General features: G+C 35.8%; 2 protein-coding genes and 1 long non-coding RNA gene across 7 annotated transcripts in view; 2 read left to right on the forward strand and 1 right to left on the reverse strand.

Annotated features, from left to right (window-relative positions):
* Positions 1-679: 679 nt before the first annotated feature.
* GPR68 (G protein-coupled receptor 68) lies at positions 680-4,287 on the forward strand. The gene is made up of 2 exons (XM_026046569.1): positions 680-722; positions 2,384-4,287. Exon 2 carries the CDS (start codon positions 2,517-2,519, stop codon positions 3,588-3,590), a length of 1,074 nt encoding a protein of 357 aa, XP_025902354.1. The 5' UTR covers positions 680-722; positions 2,384-2,516; the 3' UTR covers positions 3,591-4,287.
* A 2,420-nt stretch (positions 4,288-6,707) lies between these two features.
* Positions 6,708-21,898, reverse strand: part of DGLUCY (D-glutamate cyclase) — a 42,144-nt gene continuing 26,953 nt past the window's right edge. For all 5 annotated transcript variants that reach the window (XM_026046555.1, XM_026046538.1, XM_026046531.1 and 2 more), the window contains 6 exons: positions 20,900-21,160; positions 20,332-20,431; positions 18,467-18,615; positions 13,588-13,707; positions 11,701-11,852; positions 6,708-7,118 (listed from right to left, as the gene is read on the reverse strand). In XM_026046555.1, coding sequence (XP_025902340.1) covers positions 6,975-7,118; positions 11,701-11,852; positions 13,588-13,707; positions 18,467-18,615; positions 20,332-20,431; positions 20,900-21,160 — 926 coding nt within the window. In that variant the 3' untranslated portion in view covers positions 6,708-6,974. The remainder of the gene's footprint in view (positions 7,119-11,700; positions 11,853-13,587; positions 13,708-18,466; positions 18,616-20,331; positions 20,432-20,899; positions 21,161-21,898) is intronic.
* Positions 18,707-21,898, forward strand: part of LOC112953502 — a 28,625-nt gene continuing 25,433 nt past the window's right edge. Inside the window, exon 1 of the long non-coding RNA XR_003250581.1 lies at positions 18,707-18,747. This is a non-coding gene — a long non-coding RNA (uncharacterized LOC112953502). The remainder of the gene's footprint in view (positions 18,748-21,898) is intronic.

Consider the following 21,898-nt stretch of genomic DNA (forward strand, 5'->3'; position numbering starts at 1 on the left):
AACACTGAGCAAGACTTGGAGCTGTTGAACTATGCTAGACATACAAGGACAGGTCCAACTTTTTGAAATTATTGATAGCTTTTAAATTACGATAATTTGGCCTCATCAACAGAAGCTGGACACTGCTTGGCTGGTTTTAGTTAAATGTTCTTCCTGTGTCTATTATTTGGGAATTGTAGATTAGATGATAAATCCCCGATTTTTTTTTTTTGCTTTTTAGACTACACCTAGGTATATCAATCATTCTGTGTAGACAAACCTCCCATGCTGAAGCCACAAAAGTTGTATGCAGAAATTGCATCAAATACAAATGTAAATACAGTTATACTTGCTCTGGAGCCGCACATTAGAAAAGGTAGGATAACTAGGCTAATGAACCATTTTCAGGAAGGATTCCAGACGTTTTCTTGAGGAGTGTGAAGCACACGTACTATTGAGAGGAAAACTGCATAATACTTATCATAACACCGAGACCAGCCTAGTGCACTTGATGATGTTAAAAGGGAGCTAATGACACCTAAGGAAGAATACACTGGAAATTTGCCTATAACTTTAGGGATTAATTCCTGCTGTACACTTCCATGCTGCTAACATTATCATGATTATTCCCTAGGGAAACAATCTCTTGGACCATTGATGTCTGTGATGGGGTTTCCTCAGCAGCATTTCTCCTGTTGTGCTTGATTTATCTGTGATAAGTATGTGCCATCCACAATGCAGAGGTGAGTCTGTTAATCCCATTAAATAACTGCAGGAGAGCAGAGCTTGCACTGTGCTAAATTCAGCCTGTCTTTCACACAGGCGGTTTGGGACAATGAAGTTGGAAGTTTTGGCAGAGGTGAGCTTACATTAGCATTAGTTTTCATGATGGAAACTCTCTGAGATCCTCAAGAAAACCTAGTGCAAAATCAGGGCTCATATTCTGTCTTTTGGTTCAAAAAAGAAGAGAAATTAATGAAAAAAAAAGAATTTTTAAATGCTTATGTAGCCCTAACCTTGCTGTGATTTCAGCAGGACTATTTCACACTAATTGAAGTATAAAATTGTATGTCTTTGCAGGACTGGTCATTTATTCCAGTCAGGCAATTCTCTTTTGTCCTGAAGGAAGTGATGTTCTGTGTAATTTTGATAGAAATAAAACCCAGTGCCATCTAAAATAGACATTTATATAAAAGTGAGTAGTCTACAGTAACATTCTCAGATGATACAGCTCACAGGGGATTTTACTGTTTGTATTGGTTGTAGTGTGTAGTAAATGTGGTCATGTGTTTTTAAGTATTGCCTTGGAAAAATTTGTATGTTCCTAATCAGGACAGAAGATGACAAACCAAAATACAACCTAGGATGGTAAACAGGAAAAAGCAGTGAGGCATTTTCTTTCCCCTGACAATGCTGTCTCCTTTTGACTGATGATCCCTGTTAACTGAAGCTTTAGGATGAACACACAAATTGCTAACCTTCACAACGGTGCACACTACGACACAGCAATTTCTTCTGGGAAGAAATTCAAAGAAATACAGTCCCACTGTATTGCAGGTGTTTTAAATAACAGTATTATTTAGCACAGACAATACTTATATGGGTAGATATTTGGATTATAAATCCTTTAGATGAATAATTATAATCAAATGTAATATAGATAAATCAATATATAGATAAATGTAATATAGATAATTATAATCAAATGTAATATAGTTAAACAAAAGATATTAAGGTATAGACAACAGCAAATAATAAATAGATAGTTGAGGGGAGTCTCTGGCAAATAAGGAATCTGTAACATGATAAACTATAGGACAGAGACTGTAGAGACATTTTACCAATTTTTTGCAGAAGTTTTTCCAATAGAAAAAGAGCTTAGTTTTGGAACTGCTTACACAACCAGCTGTATAAGATATGCTGCTAAAATATGCTGTTTTTAAAATCCTGATGGGCTGAACTGCAAATGCCATGGTATTTTGTATCTCAAGGGAAATTTTAAAAATGGAAATTAAAAGCAGCTGGTTTTGTGCACCCTACAGCATTCTCTAAAGGAGTCTGAATAGACTATTTTGCCTGAGAAATATCATCATTTTGGACAAATGAAATTACTGCTTCTGTGCCTCCTTTGTAAACAGGAATAATTTTTTTTTCACCTTGCAGATACTCATAAAGCTAAATAGATAAACAGTTATAAATGGCTTTGGATACTTTGACAGAAGATACTCTATGTGTGTACAGTACTGGGACTTATTGACACAAATTATGATTTCCCAGACAGGCTTTATCTTCCATCAAAGAGCAAAAGAAAATTGAGGGCTAAGAAAAGGCAGCTTACTGAAAACCGTGCTAAATATTTTACAACAGTATTCCTCCTGAAGATTTTCATGTGTTTTACCCTCAGGTTAATAACATCCCTCAGGAAGTTATTACCTCAAGATAAAGGTTTTGTGGAAGAAATACAAAACTGAATGAAATGAAACTCTGCAACTCTCCATTTGGGAGCCTGATGAGTAATAGATGGTGAGAGGTAGAAGATGAATTTCTCAGAGAACGCAACTGAGGGGTGCACTATTAATCATGATATCCACCAGACTTTATCCCCTGTGGTATACATATTCGTGTTTGTAGTGGGTTTCCCAGCAAACTGCCTCTCGCTCTACTATGGATATCTGCAGATCAAGGCTAAAAATGAACTGGGTATCTACCTTTGCAACTTGACTGTAGCAGACCTGCTGTACATTTTTTCTTTGCCTTTCTGGCTCCAGTATGTTTTACAGCACGACAACTGGACCCACGACGAACTGCTGTGCAAAATCTGTGGCACTCTCTTGTATGAGAACATCTATATCAGCGTGGGCTTCCTCTGCTGCATCTCCATCGACCGCTACCTGGCCGTCGTGCACCCTTTTGGGTTCCACCAGTTTCGGACGCTGAAGGCTGCTGCGATCGTCAGCGCTGTTATCTGGGCCAAGGAAATCGTGACGTGCTGGTTTGTCTTTACCCACGGGGAAATCAGCATGGACGCTGACAGCCACGTGGTGTGCTTTGAGCACTACCCCATCAAGGCCTGGGAGCACAACGTCAACTACTACCGCTTCTCAGCGGGCTTCCTCTTCCCCTTCTTCCTGCTGGCCTTCTCTTACTGCGGAATTCTACGTGTGGTCCACAAGAGCCATGGCACTCAGAAGAAGAAGAAAATCCAAATTAAGCGACTGGTTTCCAGCACTGTTTTCATTTTTTTAGTGTGCTTTGGACCATACCACATCCTGCTTGTAGTTCGCAGCTTGTTTGAGAACGACTGCTCATTTGCTGAGAAAATATTTAATATTTACCATATTTCTCTCCTGTTGACTACATTTAACTGTGTTGCTGACCCGGTGTTGTATTGCTTTTCCAGTGAAAGCACTTACCAGAACTTTGCCAAGATGCGAGACTCTTGTTTAACATATTTAGGCTGTCCAAGGGCTGAGAGTAAGGAAAGCTACCAGCTGAATGCTCCAGAAACCCCCAACAAGTCACAAGATGAGCAAGAGCCAGCATTATTGCAAACATCACAAGATACTGCTGGAATAAAGGACTCCTCCACAGTTAACTTGGGCAGCCTATAGTATTCATCAAAAAAAAATACTCATCCAAAATCTCCACATATGACTGTGTTGTGTATACATCTCATTTATCCATACATTCCAGCTATTTTACCTCCCAAAGGCTTATTAGCTATGCAGCATAGTGAGGTAGTTCCTGGAGGTGCTTGGGCCTTGACTTTAGTGAAGAAAATATAAACTAAGAGTTCAGTTCCAATCACATGTCTACTGCCAGTCTGGTGCAACTCGGAAACTGTTCTCCCGCCACTTAACTCTTGTTGATGACCACTTTGGTTGAAATAAATCATGGTAGGGAGCTGCTGAAACATTCTTTAACTGCTATTTGTTTGTGCCTGTCATAGCTAGAAGAAAAAAAAAATCTTAAAGCAGGCATTATCTATTGAAAAGGTTGGAGACAGAATAAATAAAATGTCCTCATAAGTATTTTTTTGAAGAAAAATTGCATTTGTGCATTTTTTTTCTGTAACACTCTAAATATTCCTCCTCAAGCCTGTTTCAAGTTTAGCAGAGACCTTGCCTGAACCCACCTCCTAAAATAAGCAATTGAATAATGCGAGATGTCCTGGAGGAGCATGAACAAGGACCTCACCCTCTGCTGAGACCTTCAGTCTCTTGATTGATGATCGAATCTCACCCTGTTGAACCTCGTCATAAGGCTCCTATTGACTTCAAGAGTCAGGTTGTCGAGAACAGACTCTGAGGGGGAAAATAAGCCCGTGGACTCCAAAAAGGAGGTTGGTATATTATGAGCTGCTTTTAATGCATACAATTCTTTGAGTCACTCTGTTCAAAATTAAATTTAATCTGAATTCTTTGAAACCTTGCTAAAATTTGGATTATGCTCTTGTAAATGTCTTGTGTAGCACAAATTGTGCAAGCAACTAATTAACAGTACATTTTCACTGAACCTGTTAAATGGAATCAGTTTAAATTCTATATTCATGAGTACATATTCATGCGAGATAAATACGTACAATGAATATAGAATTACATAGCTGTAATATGGATAGATATTATAGTTTAGGGTCTGGTCATTTTTCAGGAAATACAGTGTCAAAAATACGTTGTATGGATGATATGTGTTTTCTAGTTTGGAAAAGAGAAACAAAACATAGAAATAAGTAAGGATAATGCCAATTAAAGAATTGGGAATTAAGCTGTATCCTCTTGCTTCTGCCGACCCCCTCTGTCTAGTTTCTTATTTTTCTTTATTGAACTATATAACTCTATCCATTACCTGTCATCTGATCATTATGCTTTTTTTATCTGTGTATTGCCTTGTCATTTTGCTTCTTCTCTGTCTTCAGATCTTCCTTGAAACACCTTTCTCTTTCTGCCACTCAGAATGGATAATATGCAGCAGTACAGTGATACTTTTTTCCAGAAGATTTTCTAGACACACCTGCACCTGGGATCTCAAAGATCTCATGGTATGCAACCGTGTTTGTCAGGCAGTATATTCTTAAAAGCCCATGTGTCCTAAGTGTTCTGTAGGCCCCCTTGAGAGGGCAACGTTAGATATAATTAGGGATGTGTTTAATAAATAACGCCTTTATTATATTCTTCCTATATTTATTCAGCATGTGTTTGATATAACTCTCTTCTGGCTTTGGCCCATAGATTCCTTTTAAGAAACTACAGATCCTCTCCTCCCCTCCCTTTGAAGAACGGATTCATGTCCTCTCTCCCAAGAGGGGATAAGATTTGCTTAGATTAACATTTGGTTTGTTTAATTCTTTTATGCATTTCTTTATACTTACACCACTCACCACGCTGAATTAATTACCTTGTACATGCATTTTTCTTTTGACTGTCGGTGCTGCTTAGCTTTGCTTTCTCCTAACACTTCCCCTAGTCTCTTCTGCCTTTCCGTATCTGGGTTGCATGGCATGAGATCTTTAATGCCAGGGCTTGTGTGTTGTTAGGAAAGGAGCCCGGGTAGCCACGTCCTCAACTACTCGGCTCTGCGACCTGCCATGCTGGAAGACACACACAGGGTTTGTTCTAAGATGAAATATTTGTTGTCCTGTTTATGCTTTACTTCTTTACTGTTAGCCACATTGTTTAGATTAGACAGCTGGAAGGCAGAACATGCCATACTGCAATCAAATTGTTATCTGACAGATTAAGACTTCTCTGAGTCGGTGTATTTCTGGTTTCAACTTGAGCTCAGCTGTTGCAGTTTAAAAGAAGGAAATGTGCAATAAAGTCCAGCATTTTGCTACAATTCTCAACCTTTAACCTATTAACTGGGAAGGGAAGGATTGGGGTCCTTTTGTCTAAACATGAAGTCAGTATTTCATTGATTCTTCCTACACAGGAACTGCTAGATTTAGTCTGCAGAACCAGCTGCCATGTAAGGAGTGCAATTCTCAGAACTTTTAATTTTGTGAAAAATGGTCAAGCAGAGGTCTGACGACTGTGGCCAGAGATGGGCTGCACATTGCTGTCAGATTAAATCAGGAGTTTGGCATGGAACAGAAAATACAGATCAGAGAAAAATAAATTATTACATTTTATTTTTCTTAACCAAATCTGACTGTTAAAAATGTATTTTGGAAAGAAGACAGAAGCTTACTGAATCAAGTTATTTTGCCCAAAGTTGGTGTTCAGAAAGAATCCTCTGTAATAGGATGCTATTAGTGTAATGTCAGTCGGCTACTGTACATGTTCACATCTCTAAAAGTTGCATGGATCTCTTACACAAGGGCAAGAACGTTAAATTCACTTGCCCAGAAGAAAAGTTGATGCCCTAAAATGCCTGCAGCATTTCTGTATTACCTAAAAGGGGACTAAATATATAAATAGTAAACTACTAACCTGAAGGAGACAAGCAGTATAGCCTACCTTTTACAAAGAAACTCTGCATAGCTCTCCTTACTTGCTTTAGATAAGTTAAAACTGTCCTCACAGTTTCAGCAACTGCTCACCACCAGCAGAGTGGTTTTGAAGTGCCCTTCTTCACTGCAGCTGTTTTCTGCACCACAAGGTATTTTTAAAACAAAGTTGCCACACCAGTTACTTCCTCTTGCAGCTATGAGGTTAATGAAACAGGAACAGCAATTCAATAACATTTCATTTTTTATTATAAGTTTTCTTTGTAAAGCCAGATTGCTGCTTAGTATATAATATCACTTAATATCTATTATAAAATTACAGAAAATAAAAGGTAAATCAAATGCTTATGATCCTTCCTGTTTCTCAGTGAGGTAAGAGTAACAAAACAAAACGAAAAAAAGGTTGTGCATGGCTGAGGCACTAGAGATCAAAAATCCTACATTTCAAGACATAGAACCAACTTTGATTTTTTTTTTAAACCCTGTCAGTAGGTTAGGAATAAGGAAATAACATAGGAGACATTCCTGATTTTGAAATTATTAGAGGAAGTCACTGCTGCACTTCTTGCAGGAGCTTTTCAATCATAAGTGAATGGGTGTTATAGAAGGGCAGACCGTCCACTTCCATTTCTAGGCTGGCAGTTTTTCCACTGCGGACCCCATGCTGCACAAGGGCTTTCAGAAACTTTTCTTCCTTTAAAAAAAAAAAAAAAAGGAAATATAATGTTATTAGAATCCCGAATCAGCCAAGAAAGTTCATCTTTTTTTTTTTTTTTTAACCTAGGGAGAATGACCTTATCTTCCAGGATTATTTTGGATAGCAATTTGCAAACACCGCCATTTAATTTGGAACACAGGATAGATTTAGCAGCTGGAACTTAGTGACTGACAAATGGCAATATTCATGGCTTCTATTTAAAATAAAACAAACACACATTACAAAAGCCCAATTCCTTTTTGTCTGATTGCAAAATCCTAAATTATACAAATCTGAATCACAGGAAACTTCATCTAAATATCTCAAAAATTATCTGCTGTTTCCATAACCTAGCAGCTAACTGCAGATGCATTTTAAATGAAAAAGGACCAGCAATAAAGAAAGACACATCAAGGAAAAAAAAAGTTACAGAGGTAAAAGGTACCTGAATGGGCTGCACAAACACTTTCCTTCCAATTTCTTCAGTGATTCCTACCTGCCTTTTACTCTATGTACTCTGTTTGTTGTTGATTTTTGAGAGAATTCTGGGTGCTTAAGGGAAGAGAAATAGAAAAGCTTGAAATGCTTTTCTTGGAATTCTCTGAGTTAGCGTATGATTTTCTTTGTTTGGGACCACAATTCATTTTCATGTTTATAAGAGTATAACAGCTTTTTTTTTTTTCCTCCCTCCTAACAGCAATGTAAGCAGATAACAAAGCATGTTCCCAGCTGAGCTTTTAATGTACACAGAGGGAACAAAAGTCTTCCCTGAGAGATACAGGCCAGGTATCAGGGCAAGAAAAAAAATGGGACAAAATCAGAGTAATTCAAGAGCCTGGTTTCCAATGGAGTAAAGTCTAGCAGATTTGCTCCAAGATGTTTTTGTGAAAAGCCACAGCAACAGAAGCAGCATTAAGAGGTGTCTCTCTTCTCTCTAGGTAGCCATTTTTGTGAAATTTGCCAGAACCTCAAAAATTTTAAACTTCTCTCCTTCTATCAAATGTTGAACCTGCTGTTTGATTTTGACCAAGCGGCTTGCAGGGGACACTTCCAAAAGGACAGGTAATGTCATCACATATCCCTTTTTTCTTTTATATGACAATATCTATATTTATAGAACACCGTGCTGCAATAATGACACATTCCATTTTCTATAGGAATTAGCAAAATAAAGCTTTTAAGGCAGCAGTGCATAAATGATCTGCTCTTTCAGTAATCTTTAAGAGTTTTGAAGATAGATTGAAAATGTTCTTCTAGCTGCTCTGCTTTTCATTTAACATTAAATGTTCTTATTAAAATTCTTTATACTGTCTTAGCATTTACTATAGATAGAATTCATTTCATTAATTCAGTTAATAGAAAGTTAAGAAAAAGTCTTAGCTTCCCTCCCCCAGAACTGTAATGTACATAATGCCTTTTAAATAGTCACAGATAAGACTTTTTATTTGTTTTTCCTTGCTAGGAATGCGTTTTCTGGTCTTTATTCTACTGTCTTTATTTCCATTTGTGTGAGATCCTGCTTTGATGGAAATTGCAACTGAATTACCTACCAATTACCTTGACAGACAGTCATATAATGTGAAATACTTTCTTGTTCCTGTACAGTGATAGCTACCAAAGTCATTTAACTGCTTAAAAAAAAAGACCAAAAAAATTATAACGTTAAAATGTCTAGTGTTCTTATTAAATGCCTAGGATTTATTTTTCCAAAGAAGGCCTCTAAACTACACAGTATCTTTAGACATGAATTTTGACAGGTACTTTGCATGCTATTGTATATAATGAAAATATAAACACTTCTGGAAGGATCCTGGATCCTGGTATCTGGAAGGATTAAAACATATATTGCATGGTCAGTTAACAGGATTTTTATTATAAACTGTCTACCTACTTTTTGAATATGCACTATAAAGATCTGTGTGTCATTTGTGGGTTACACAGCATCGTACATAAGCACAACAATAACTACTGCTTTTCTATTACAGAAAAACAGTTACCTGGTGCCAAACTTGAGGTCATGCAACAGCTACTTAGGGATTTTTTTTTCACAAAAAGTGCCATTTGTCATTTATAAAATTATAAATATATCTCAGTTTACCTAATGAGTGGTATTTCTGTAAGTATAAGTGTCTGACCTTTGTACATGAAAGAGATTTCTCTTTGCACTGAGACTTTCTCCATGCAAAGTGGCAAATCAGATCACTTATATCACAGAAGAGAAACTTGCATTGGATAAGCAAAATATCTTCCTTGTTTTTATTTTTTTCTCATAAAAGTTTACATGCTAGACACTCTGATCTGCTTGCAGGGGAGAAAGACTTGCATAATATTGTAATTATGTCTGATGAACTTTATCCTACAGTCAAAATTTAGCAATTCCATTTGCAATGAGTATTCACAATGCACACTATGATTCCTCAGGCCTAAAGTGGTGCAATTTGCTCACAGATCTCCTGTTAGCAAATACTTGCGGTGGAGAGGAACAAAAAAAGATTCAAATTAATATATAAAAAAAAGGATGCACTTTATTCAGGCAAATCCCTTGCAAGTGACAGAACTAATAAAAAATTCTAAAATGAATGTCACATCTTTTTACATATTGTTCATTTAAATAGAAATTCATATTCTTGCAGGTTAATTCCAAAATAAGTATTATTCAGTTCATTTTTTAACATTAATAATGACTTCTGTAATATAAAAAAACTGTTTAACACGTTAATCTGTTTTTGAGAAGAAAATACAGAATTGTTTGTAGAACATTCTGTGTTAGCTAAATTTGCTTGTATAAGAATTAATATATTCCTCTACAGTCACCTGACTATGTGTAACATCTGAAAAGCCAGGTTGTACTATTTGGCATAATCATGATTCAGTGATTCTGTTCAACAACTTTCAGGTAGGAAAAGATTGGTTAGATGAAATTTTGTTTGTTTTATTTTTTTCTTAATCAAGTTCTCAGCACAGAACAAATGTTTCTTGGAACCTTTCATTAAAATATATGCAGAGAATAATCTATGACTTTGGGACTCTGCTCTCAGCTCTCAACATTCAACACTTTACATTGTGGAGTGGGAATGGAGAGCTCCACAGTTCAGGGTTTTGTTGCAATATTGTTTTGTTGCTTCAAGATTAATGAGGCTTCAAAGAAACAACCTTTGTGTTTCTGGGTAAGTCTTCATCATTAAGTGATTATCACCTTTGAGTGAAGAAAAAGAAAATACATTATAAGAAAGCTGTCTGATGCTTAGGGACTCATTTGAATGTCGTCTTTCCAGTTACGCTTGCTTTTACAAACAGATGAATATAAACACGGAGGTGGAGATAGTGGCGTTTTTTATCCTACCAGAACAATCATTACCAGCATTAAAAGAAATGGCACTGGGCAGAAATTAGCCACAGAAACCATAAATGATCTGGTTTTTTTCTTCTTCTTTTTCTTTTTAAGCTAATGGAGTATGTGAACACTAATGTGTGTTCAGCTCAGGAAACCTCCCGCAGTGTTTACTGTTCCATGATTTATAATTTAAGGTATCATATTCTCTTGCCAGATAATTTGTCATTTTCTTCTCACAAAACTATTTCCATTAATTTCATTTGAATAGATTTTACTATTGAACTTTCAATAGCCCTTCAATTTATTGGATCATTATCAACTTTGCCATCTGGATAATTTAGTAAAACAAAAGCAAGAAGGATTTCAAGTACCGTATATCACTTTTAATTACAATATATCACTCCCAAGAATTGGAATCATACTAGATTTTAGAATTTGTTAAAATAAAGGAAAATTAAGTACATGTAACTGGAAAAAATGAAAACTGTACAGTAATCTTTAATTTTGGAGCTGAAAGGTGCCATATGTTTTGTTAAGTCAAAGGATAAGTACTTAGGGCTATGCTAAAAGCTGGGATGAGTTTCACTTACATATGTTTTATATAAGGAATCAAAACATCAATAACTAAGAAAGTACTCTTCCCACAAAGTTAAAGTATGAAATAACTACAAGACATAATCTTATTTAGGAAGGAGTTAAGGCTGTATTTAAAGACAGAAGATGCTGGCACTGCAATTTTGAAGAAATTAGCAAAACTTTAGGATTCTTTATTTTGAATCCTCCATTTTTTTTTTTTACTGATTTTGTCCAACCACTCATAGAACTCACTAACTGGAGTGTGCAGAGGACACAGAACCACATACTTTAAAGTGAATGTAGTGTGTTGGAAGGATTTTGACAGTGACTGAAATTGACTATTTTTTACATAAGAACAGAGTATTTTAGCAGACAGAATTTCTTGCCATACCTGTTAAAATAAATTGCAGCACTGTTCCATGCTTGAAGTCATAAGGAATAAGTTAATTTTTGAGAATTTTTATGTTGACTCTCTCTTGAATCCTTTACAGACTATTCTAATAACAGTGTGGATGCTTGTTAACCAGGAATCCCTCAAATCCACCATGAGACATGTGAAAGTAATGACTTCTAAGCTACTAAAGATTTAATGACTGGTAACTGGGCTGGTAACTGACTCTACCAACATGTCACAAGGAAGTCATAAGTCACTGGCTCTACAGAAATTACCTTTGGAACAGACGGAAGTGCAGCCAGCCAGACCATCTTCTTAGATAACTGTGGAAACCCAACGGCTTTCCTCAGATAGCGGTCGTGTATTTCACAAGTGCTGAGAACATACAGAGCACAAGCGATGGCATAGCCTCCCCAATTTGAGACCCCTGCAGAAAGAAAGTCACCATGAAACCAAACTGTAAATAACAACAATAACAATACAGTAAAACAACAGTTATGGTAAATATACCTAACTTGCATAAGTCATTAAGCCATGAGTCTCCAGTAATGATGGTAACTGGGGTGTGAATTAACTATTAACGTTATTTTGAAACAGTTCAGAAATACATAATCATTTAAAGATAATAAAATGTTTTCATTTAGCATATTGTAGACCAGTATTTCACACTGAATTTCTGCAAGTTTCCCTCTATCTTAGCTTGTGGTTCATTTTCCAACAAAATCAACACTTCTAATGGGCACAGTGAATAAAACAACTGCACTTGGCTTAATGGGAAATCCACAAACTTTAAAGCGCCTTGTTAGATTTTAGTGCCTTTAACTTTTGAGTGCAGAGAGGTATGAGATTTTGATAAAGTGTTATTTATCAGGCCATTTTTTGCTGAGGTCAGATTTTATAATGGAGCATTGTAACATTACAGAGAATTCCCTTTTGATCCCAAATGATGCCTGATTAAAAGGATTTAGCTGTTTCACGAGATAGGAAGCCATGGTGAAACTAACTGTCCTGATGATGTGTCTTTAGAGTAAGTGCAATATGCATACAGACACTGTAATGGCATTAATACCCACAAATTATTGGTATGTTGTGGTCAAATCAGTTCACACTGTCTTTTAAGCAGTGTTTGACAGCTTCTCTGTTAAGATTATATTGGAAAATGTTAGAACTGAAATTTGCTGTGAGAAGTTATCACTTGTACCCAGCACCTTCTCCAGAGATGCAGAATAGCCACATTTTCAAGAAGTGCAGAAATTGTTTTAGTGCTTGAGTTTTCCCCACTTAAGCTTCTCTGAACACATTCTCCTCCATGCTTTCCTTTGCAGGTTCTCAGTGGGACAGCTACTTTCAAAATAAAAATCATCAGAAACAGCCACTGCAGGTCCTATATGTGTGTATATATAGCTACAATAAGTAGATATAATTATCATCTCAGTCTCATTTCTCCCCAACAATTTGCTCTTTTAGTATCAGCAGAGTTAAAAAGCTATATGCTGTTTTCTTTCTTTTCGAGTACCTGGGAGCCACTTGCACTGAGCCTTAAGTGACTGAGTCATGGTGACTTGGTTCATAAATTGGTCCTTGCTGAATAGGTCTCTTTTCTATTCATTTTATTCAAAGCTGATGAAAATGTTAAGGTAGAAAGGAATTTCAAATATAAAATCAACTTTTTTGTTGTTATATTCAAATTTATGTTGTACGGCTATCCTGGAGTGGCTGTTGAAAAGACTTATCACTTGTTCATATAAGAGCACAGCATCATTGATTTAGGCCTGGTGGAGTAACATTCAGAGAAGCTAATCAATTATACCAAAAATTCACACGTGCATAGATTTTTTTATTATTATTGTTTTCAAAAAAATTCCACAGTCTTCCTTGGTATTTCATTTAGGTATATATTTTTTTCAAGATATTCAGGAGTGACATAACTCTTTCCAATTAAATGAAATTTCTTAAGTGAATATCTGATTTTCAATCATTCCTGCTGGAGCTGTAGTTGATTAACTATTTAGAAAATCGACATAATAAAGATGGATTTGTTTATTAATGATGGCTCGGTCATATAAAGAAAGGCTCATGCAGTTTATTTGGTAACACCGATGCTTTCTTTTCAAATCTCTTCTGAAACCTCAATATCCCTGTCCCTGCAAAAAATCTCTTACCAGCTACAATAGTAAAATCAGCTTCAACATCACAAGCAATAACATCTCCATTTTTTATGTACTTCTTTACAGCATCTTTTACTTTGCCCATTCCCAATTCATTTCCTCCATCTCCGACACCTTAATTAAAAGAAGAAAGAAATCAAAGGTGTATGAAAGCAGCATACATATGACAATCCATTTATAAACTATCCAGTCTCCCCCAAGAGCCTGGGTGACAGTTCATATCCCCATAGAAGATGCTTTATCTCCTTTTTCAATCAAAGTGTCTAAAACAGAAGGTATAATTTTATCACATGCTATCCTACAGCTATACAGAAAGTGGGCTTATACTGGTGCCGGGAAAAGGAAATGAATTTATCAGATGCTTATAAAGAGCTGACAGAATCGAGTGGTAAGCTTACTGCTTATGGAAGGCCTTACATACATGTTCTAGATTACACAGGTACATTTCCACAAACAGAGAAAAGATAGAGAATAAGTTCAAAATAAAGCTGAAAAATTAACCTTGGATTCTATGATAAAGCAAGCATAGAAAACTTCAGGTCACTGTGAGGATATTTCTACTAATGAAAAGTAGAAAAGTAGTTTTTTATCATTTTTTTTCTTACGTTCACATATTCTGGGTGATGGCTCTTTTTGTCAGTCAAATACAAACACTGTGTATTTGTCTTTTAAAAATCCACAGTATCAATATTTTCAGTAAAATCAGTTCTATTACCTAGGCTATTTCAGAAAAATCTTGGGCTGCCCCTGTGTATAGGATATAAAATTGTTAAACACTGTTCAGAGACTTGGAGTTAAGGATAATACATAAACAGTTTATGTGAAAACTGGACTGTGCTTATAGGAAGCTCATCTAATTTGTCTTTTATCAGTGTAAAAAGATGCAATAAAATCCCTTTATTTAAACAGAACTTCAAAGTTCTTTTTTACATGTTAGTTTAAATGGCATTTTCTAAGTTTTAAGATTTTTAAAGACAATACTAGCTAATGGTTGTGAAGCAGAATGTTCATTTGCAGAACAGTGAAGAGTGCCAAATCCTCATTGAATTTGAAATGAGACAAATGCGTAGCATGTGTTACAGGACTGAAACAGTATTTATAATTTACATTTCAAGCACAGAACATTGGTTAAAAAATACCTTTTTTAGTAGCTATATAAATATTTCATTTAGGTCTGTACTGAATTTCTTCTGTAAGTGAAATTCAAAGTTATTTTTCAGTAGCAGTTTGTATCTAGTTCCTAAAGCCTATATGTTCAAAGCAGAGTATATATGTTCAGAGCGACATGACTTACATATAGGATTGAAATGGCTAGATCTCAAGAAACTTTTAACCAGACATAATTTACTGATCAATATATAAAGTTTGGGACATAATTTTCTTCAGTATTTACTCTTTTGCCATAAAACAGCTAATCTTTCTTTTTCACAATTGCCTGCCTTAATATGCTACTCACCTTTATTTCAGCATAGGGATTTAATGGTGACTGAAATCTGTTTGGTTGTTAATAACACTTTAGAAATAGCTAATGACATAAACTTGGTAATCCAGCATTATCTATAGATATGGTAGTTATAGCTGGGTTTTTTTAAGAATTTGCACAGAACACTTTGATTTTTCTTATATTCCAAACCTGAGATTTTGCGGTTAATATTCTTTAAAAAGGTAATTATGAACTCATGTTCTTGAGACACCCTTTAGAGATCACATACAACTTCTTTAAAAGTGAAAGATATTAATGTTTCTCAGTTTTTTTCGTCAGCCTTAGTCTGCTTTTTCTTATCTTTATGGCACCTCTATCACTAGACGAATACACTGTTAATAGATCTGCAGCTTTGGTTGTATCCTATTAGCATTACATGGAGAAGAAAAGAACATCACATCCTCAGCTTAGAGCATTTTCCTGTACCATATAATTTCTCTACATTTTGAGGACTACACATCACTGCAGAATTTCCAAAGTGAGATTCACCTGACAAGGCAGAGTCATCTACACATGAGCTAGTCAGTCAATCATGTTTTTTAAGTCAGCAGAGAAAAACGGACCCTTCAGACATGCAACTCATCTCCTCCCAGGGCAGGCTTCTCTTATGTAGATGCCTGAAACCGGACAAGATGAATCTGCTGCTCCTAAAGGCCTGAGTCCTTTGCAGATTAAGGAAAAACACACAGTTCTGTCAGATTATCTATGTAAGCTTTCACCGACTACATTAGTTTCTGACACTACATCAATGAAAAATGCAGGAAACTTCAGAATTTTGTGCTAAGCAGCACTTGCATGAAAGAGGAAGCAAGTGTGCCCACATTTTTTCCTACAGTACTTTGAAAAACTTTTCACTAGCTCCTAAAAAGATGGCATATAACTGTGTTAGTATTATGACAGATGAATAAAAATTAAGAGTGCAGGTTTGGTAACTTTTTCTGGAAATGAGTTCTTCTAGCCTCAGTCTTTCCTGTCTTCTTATTTTATATATTTCTGAAGGTCGCTGCTTACTCCACCATTTTAATAATACTGAGATTCATAACATTACAGGCATTGTTCCTGATTTGTCTGCAGTCAGATCCCTAGATCAAATTCTTATTTTTAACACTAAACTTGAACTTGTTTTAAATGCAAAACCTGACAGTGGCTAATAAGTAACTAACATTCTAATATTTCCTTTGTCCACCTACTAAAACAGTGCTTCTTGCAGGTGAGCATATTGCACAAACACTTCTGCAATACTAAAAACTTTAATCTTTTTATTATTCTTTCCTATTCTATCTGGTTATCCAAGTACTCAAACAGGTGTTGTAGAATATTTGCATTTAGCTTGGCACTAGACACGTGCCTCTAAATTCCTATTTAACATAAAGAGAGTCCAATACAGCCTTCCTAGAAAAACAAATCATAATCAGAAGCAATACATTATCATAAGGGACAACATGCAAAGGCCACAACCCAGATTAGTTCTCTACTGTATTACACTTGGCATGAATACACTGAAAAAGTCAACAGCAATCCCAAAGAAATTATAATGAAATTAAAAGTCACACATGAAAAGTTAGTGTGATAAGTTATAGAATGAATACAAGCTGAAGGTAAGAGACATTTTAACAGGTAACAAGGATACTGCTTTTTTTCTACAGATATTCAATTAGTTATCCAGTGTACAACACTGATGCACACAAATCCACAGGAGATCAGAGATCCCTTCATTCCCTTTTGAAGTTGAATCTTTTTCCATGCAAACATGTCTTCAGAGAAAATTCATGGCAGTGGGCTACAGCAGTGTACACTTAAAAAATCTTGGTATTTTTAACTAACGACATTTCATAGGGTATTTGAATACTTAGGTGCAGTTTAACCCAGCCTAAATACTCGTGGACAGATGCAGAATCCCACCATGCAGAACACTCCAAACTCCTCCAAATCAATAAGTTGCTCTGGGGAGGTATTTTAAGAGATTGGGATGCTTTCAATAATAGAATAGAGACCTAGTCCTTGTATGAGCAGTTTAAAATCAGGGAGTAGGGAACTGATGTTAACAGCAGGACATATGGCTATGAGGCACTGCTGGTGAACAGCTTCATGAAAATGGGCTATTCAGTCATGGGTTGTTCTCTCTGAGACTGCCAACAGAGTGCCATCTACAGAGCCTCTTTTGGGATGTTGACAGTTACTCCTTCAGAACAGGACCAAAATTAGCATTAAATCTAAATAAAATATATTGTAAATATTATTATAATAACAAAAATACCAAGGAACTCCCTTGTTTTCACTCCTTTGCTTTGATTCCACACCTACAAAATATGATTTCCCTTTACTGAAAGCAGACTATGCATTATCTCTGCAGGAACTCTCAAAATTCTGTGAAAACATTTGAGAAACATCAATACTGAAAGTCAAAGTTCCAGTACATTTGGTAATAGTTTGGAATGGGTCTCCAGTATTGCAAACAGAAAAACAGCTGGATCAGCAGATGTGTCCTAACTTGACTGAAATCAGGCTTGCAAGGACATTTATTGCTAATTTCATTTAAAATGGTTAGAAATATGTACCTCCCAGTTCTGCTTTGGGCCACACAATGTAGCAGAAAGCATTTGCTTGTACAAGGACATTGTATAAGAAGGATGTTATATCTACCTGGGAATCCTCGATCTGTGACATATATTTATAAAAGCAAATACAAACAGGTTTTTAGGGGGAGGAAAAAAAAGGACTGTCAAAAAAGGAAAAAAGGAGAGGAGCAGCACATTGAGAAAGTACTGTTCAATCATATAAGTTGAGGCTAATATAATTTTGACAGGAATGACAAGATACTCATTTACAGCTAACTATTTTACGGATACATTTTGTTAGAGAAGGGCTTATTATACCAGATGCAAATATACAATCCCTTCTCAAGATAATGTACTCTTAAAAAGGCAATACAACCCAAGATGCTATCTAGACTGCAGCTTTAACCCAGGTAAAACTATCTTAAAGACCACCATAATGTTTTAATTTGTAATATTTCCATTCAATAAATTCTTGTTTTCACCTATACAATATAAAAGGAGTTTAATGTCACTTTGGGAAGTATCTGTATGTACACTTACATATACACAGACATATTTGCCCTAGTTTTTTTTTGGCCTTAGAATAACTCTGAATTCAACATCTTTGCTTTGGCTACTCTTTCATAGAACTTTATGTATGTATGTATGTATGTATGTATATGTATATATTTGTTTCTTTTTTCAGCAACTGCCTCTTTAAATTCAATAAAGAAAACAGCTGTTGTCCTAAAGCAGTTATTTAGCACCTGACTCCTCCTCTATTTCTCTTCCAGTAAGAATTCCCATCTATGTTAATTTTAATGTTCAAAATATAATGCAAACTCTCACCTACCTGTTGTTGCAACTCCTGAAATGGTTTTTGCAGCTAAAAATAGTTCATCTATGGGGTCTACTAGATGTTTAATATTAACTTTCCTGGCATTGTAATAATTGCCATCAGCAGCCATCCCAGCACGCTCTATTGCTATCAGGTGATCAAATCTGGTCAGATACAGAATGAAAAATTAGTTAAAGGACAGGAGTTAAAAGCCTCAAGTCTTACATAATGAAGTCTCTTATTAGTTGCTTTTCCTATTCCTCTTGTTTTCATTTTATGACTGTATGGAACCTAAGGTAAAACTTAGACACTTTTTTATATTACTGTTCTGAAGTTTGTTTTCTGAAGCTTATTTTCTCTGTAGTTTATATTCAATGGCTAATCTTGTTTCTTTATGGCTTTGGAGAAATTACTTCAAATGGTAATTGTAACTAATAGAGAGGTTTGTGAAACTCTCCTACCCAGCAGTGTTTTGGGTTGGCTATTTAAGCTTTGCTCTGTTTCGTGTTAAATACATCTTCTATAGTACTGTTCTTCACGAATGTTTTCTTACAAAACAAAGAAAAACAGTTCAGTAACGATCTAAATCCACATAAGTGGGTTAGGTCTCCATTTAAAGTACATTACTTAGAAAGTGTTTGTTGTTTCTGGTGTTCTAGTGTTGTTTCTAGTTAAAGAGTATTTTGGCATTTGCATTTGGAATTTTTTGTTAGTTGGTTGGATTGATTTCAATCTATGACTATTTTGCTAGTTATGAATGTGTGTAGAAGTATTGTGAAGATGTGCTTTTTTAAGTAGAGCTCTTCTAGTCGATTCCACCACTATTACCTTAGCTTTAACCTTTCCTTCTGTCCAGTTTTACTAGAGGCTACTAATTCTGCTGAATTACTTAATGCTTTTGTGGGGATACCTACAGCGACCTAAGGGACCTTGAGCTATAAACACACCTTTTGTGTGCTCTAGAAGAATTGTTTTAGCTTTGGAGAACTGTTGAATCAAATGAAATAGAAAAAGTTGTATATTAGCTTAGCTATATTAAAAAAAAAAAATTTAAAACAATACATGGAAGTTGAAGCTAATGTTGTACTGAAATTATAGCTGACCTATAGAAAGAAATGGGAATGAATGAATTGACAAATTGATACTTTTTTTTTTCTAAGCAAACAACTGACCAACAGGTTCTTATTTAAAAGAAATGTAAATTGCTGACCAAGATATGTGTGTACAACTCTATAGAAAACTCTCTAACCTTAACCTTAATCACGTACTCATATAACTCTGAATTTTTGCCAACACTCTATTCTACAATGAATAGGCAAACAACTCAAAAGAATGCTCCAAAGTGCACACATACATCTTTAGCTTTGGCTCTCTACAGATGGTAGGGCAATTGCCTTCAGAGTATTAAAAACATTTGGCAACATTTACTAAGCCAGATGAGAGTTCTCAGTTGTCAGAGCCAGAAGACCAGAAAGCAAACAAACTCCAAAATTCACTTGCTAGATCTTTCACTGACTCTGATGTGATATTTAACTTCTCTGTGTCATAATTTTTCCATGGATTTACAAATTGATAAAACATGTATAGTACTCAAAGGTATATTTTTATTAATGACATTGATACAGCTTTTAGAATGGTACCTTTGCAATATTTCTACTTAAATACAAAGTATTTTTATTTTTAAAACTTCGGAAATTCAGAATCCCAGAGTAACACAGAATTTGATGCTCTACCAGCACTGTACTTGGAATTCTTTCATTAGTCTCAAATCTTACATTTTCAAGGACTTGCTTGCAACCATTATATCTTCTTAGTTCTTTTTATTATTATTATAGCTTCACATAGAATTATTACCTGTTCTTTAAAGCAAACAAACGTACCTCGGTCTTCCACGATTTCCATTCTCGCACAAAAACATCAAAGCTGAATCTGTACTTTCCTTTTGATAACTCAGGAGAGGGACAGGTCGCTTCAGGATTCCTGCAGGAAATGAAAATACCATGTGTCACTCTTTGGTGCATGTTTGGTATTGTCGGTTTTCTGGTTTGGTTTTGTTTTTTGAGGCAGAACAGTTGGTGTAAAGATAGTGAGCACTTATTGACAGTTTATCAGGAACGGAATTGCATGTTTACTTTAAGTTAACCTAGTTTAGTTAGTACTTGTAAATGGGACCTTGGGATTTAAAAGAAGTCTAGAACAGGAACAGCTTTCCAGAGGTCACTGCAAACATCTAATTTGGAATGACTTCCAGATATGTAAGCCCTAAAATGACATCAGCTGGATTCTAGCAAAATAATGTAATCATAACAATGCTGCTACTTTTAGCATGAACTTTTTTTGAAAATTCATGAACTAATTAAGAGTGAAATTACACCAAAGGAAATATTTACTCAAATTAGTAAGATTAAAACTGGAAAACTGCGTTCCTTGAAGAGCTGTATGGCTTACCGAGTCGAACAGCTTCTTCCATAATCTTCCTGTTCAGATTCATGGCTCGCTGATCTGTTACTATGGCAACATCTTTCTCCAAGGCCTGCAACATGGCTGCGATAGCAAAGGCTCCTGGGGGCCCATCATTCTCCTCGGGTGGCTCGTAAGCGAAGTGGGTAGGAAATCCAGTTGTTATCAGCACTGATCGTGCATGGGAGAGGGACAGGCAAGACTTCAGCAGCTCTTCCTGCCGTTGTAAATGAATGATACCTCTGTCTCCTAGAAAAGTAGTTTTAAAGAACCTTTTTTTTTTGCAAAGAGCAGTACCTCAAAGTTTGTCTGGGTCAATTTGTCTGTTTACCTTAGTGACATGAAATGGATGTGTGTGTGTGTGTGTGCGTGAGAGAGAGAGAGAGAGAGAGAAATCAAGCAAGGTCAAGCCAGGAACTGGATCCATTTCCTCAGGAAAGTCAGGAAGGTGAAGGATATGAGTAATAAAGCTAATGGGCTGGGCTTTCACGTTAAGAAGTGCAGTTAACTGAATACTGGATACTGAATGCTACTGTACTATTGGTGTAGCTACTGCTAGCCATTGGTGTAAATCATCTTATTGAAGATTGTTTCCTTCCTCTTGCCCTCGCTTTTCTTTGACCTGTGGTTGTAACTGAGCTATACAGCTATCTAGCTCCTCAAGCTGTGTAGACTTTCAAATTCTCACAGAGTTTCAGTGATGTCTCAAAATAAGCAGTCTTGTCGCATCTCTAAATTTATTCCTTAATGGAAGGGCTAATTCTCAAATAAATTTAGCTTAATAGAATGATTATATACAGAAATGAGATGAGAGACTTTGTATGTTGTCAGGGTACTAGATAAACTCAATTACTCAATATGGTGGCATCTAGGTGCCTACTAGAGGATCTCACTATACCTCATAGTGTAGACAGCCACACTATCTGACCTTCAAGAAATATGTGAAATTTTCCTTTCCTTTTTTTTTTTTTTTTTTTTTTTTTTTTT

This window comes from Nothoprocta perdicaria, unplaced genomic scaffold (genome assembly GCF_003342845.1).
Source record: "Nothoprocta perdicaria isolate Ctin4 unplaced genomic scaffold, notPer1 scaffold_108, whole genome shotgun sequence".
In the NCBI taxonomy this organism is placed as follows: Eukaryota; Metazoa; Chordata; class Aves; order Tinamiformes; family Tinamidae; genus Nothoprocta; species Nothoprocta perdicaria.

What these genes read in the sequence shown, in the direction of transcription:
- GPR68 (XM_026046569.1), top strand. Translation starts at nt 2,517, where the DNA reads ATGAATTTCTCAGAGAACGCAACTGAGGGGTGCACTATTAATCATGAT.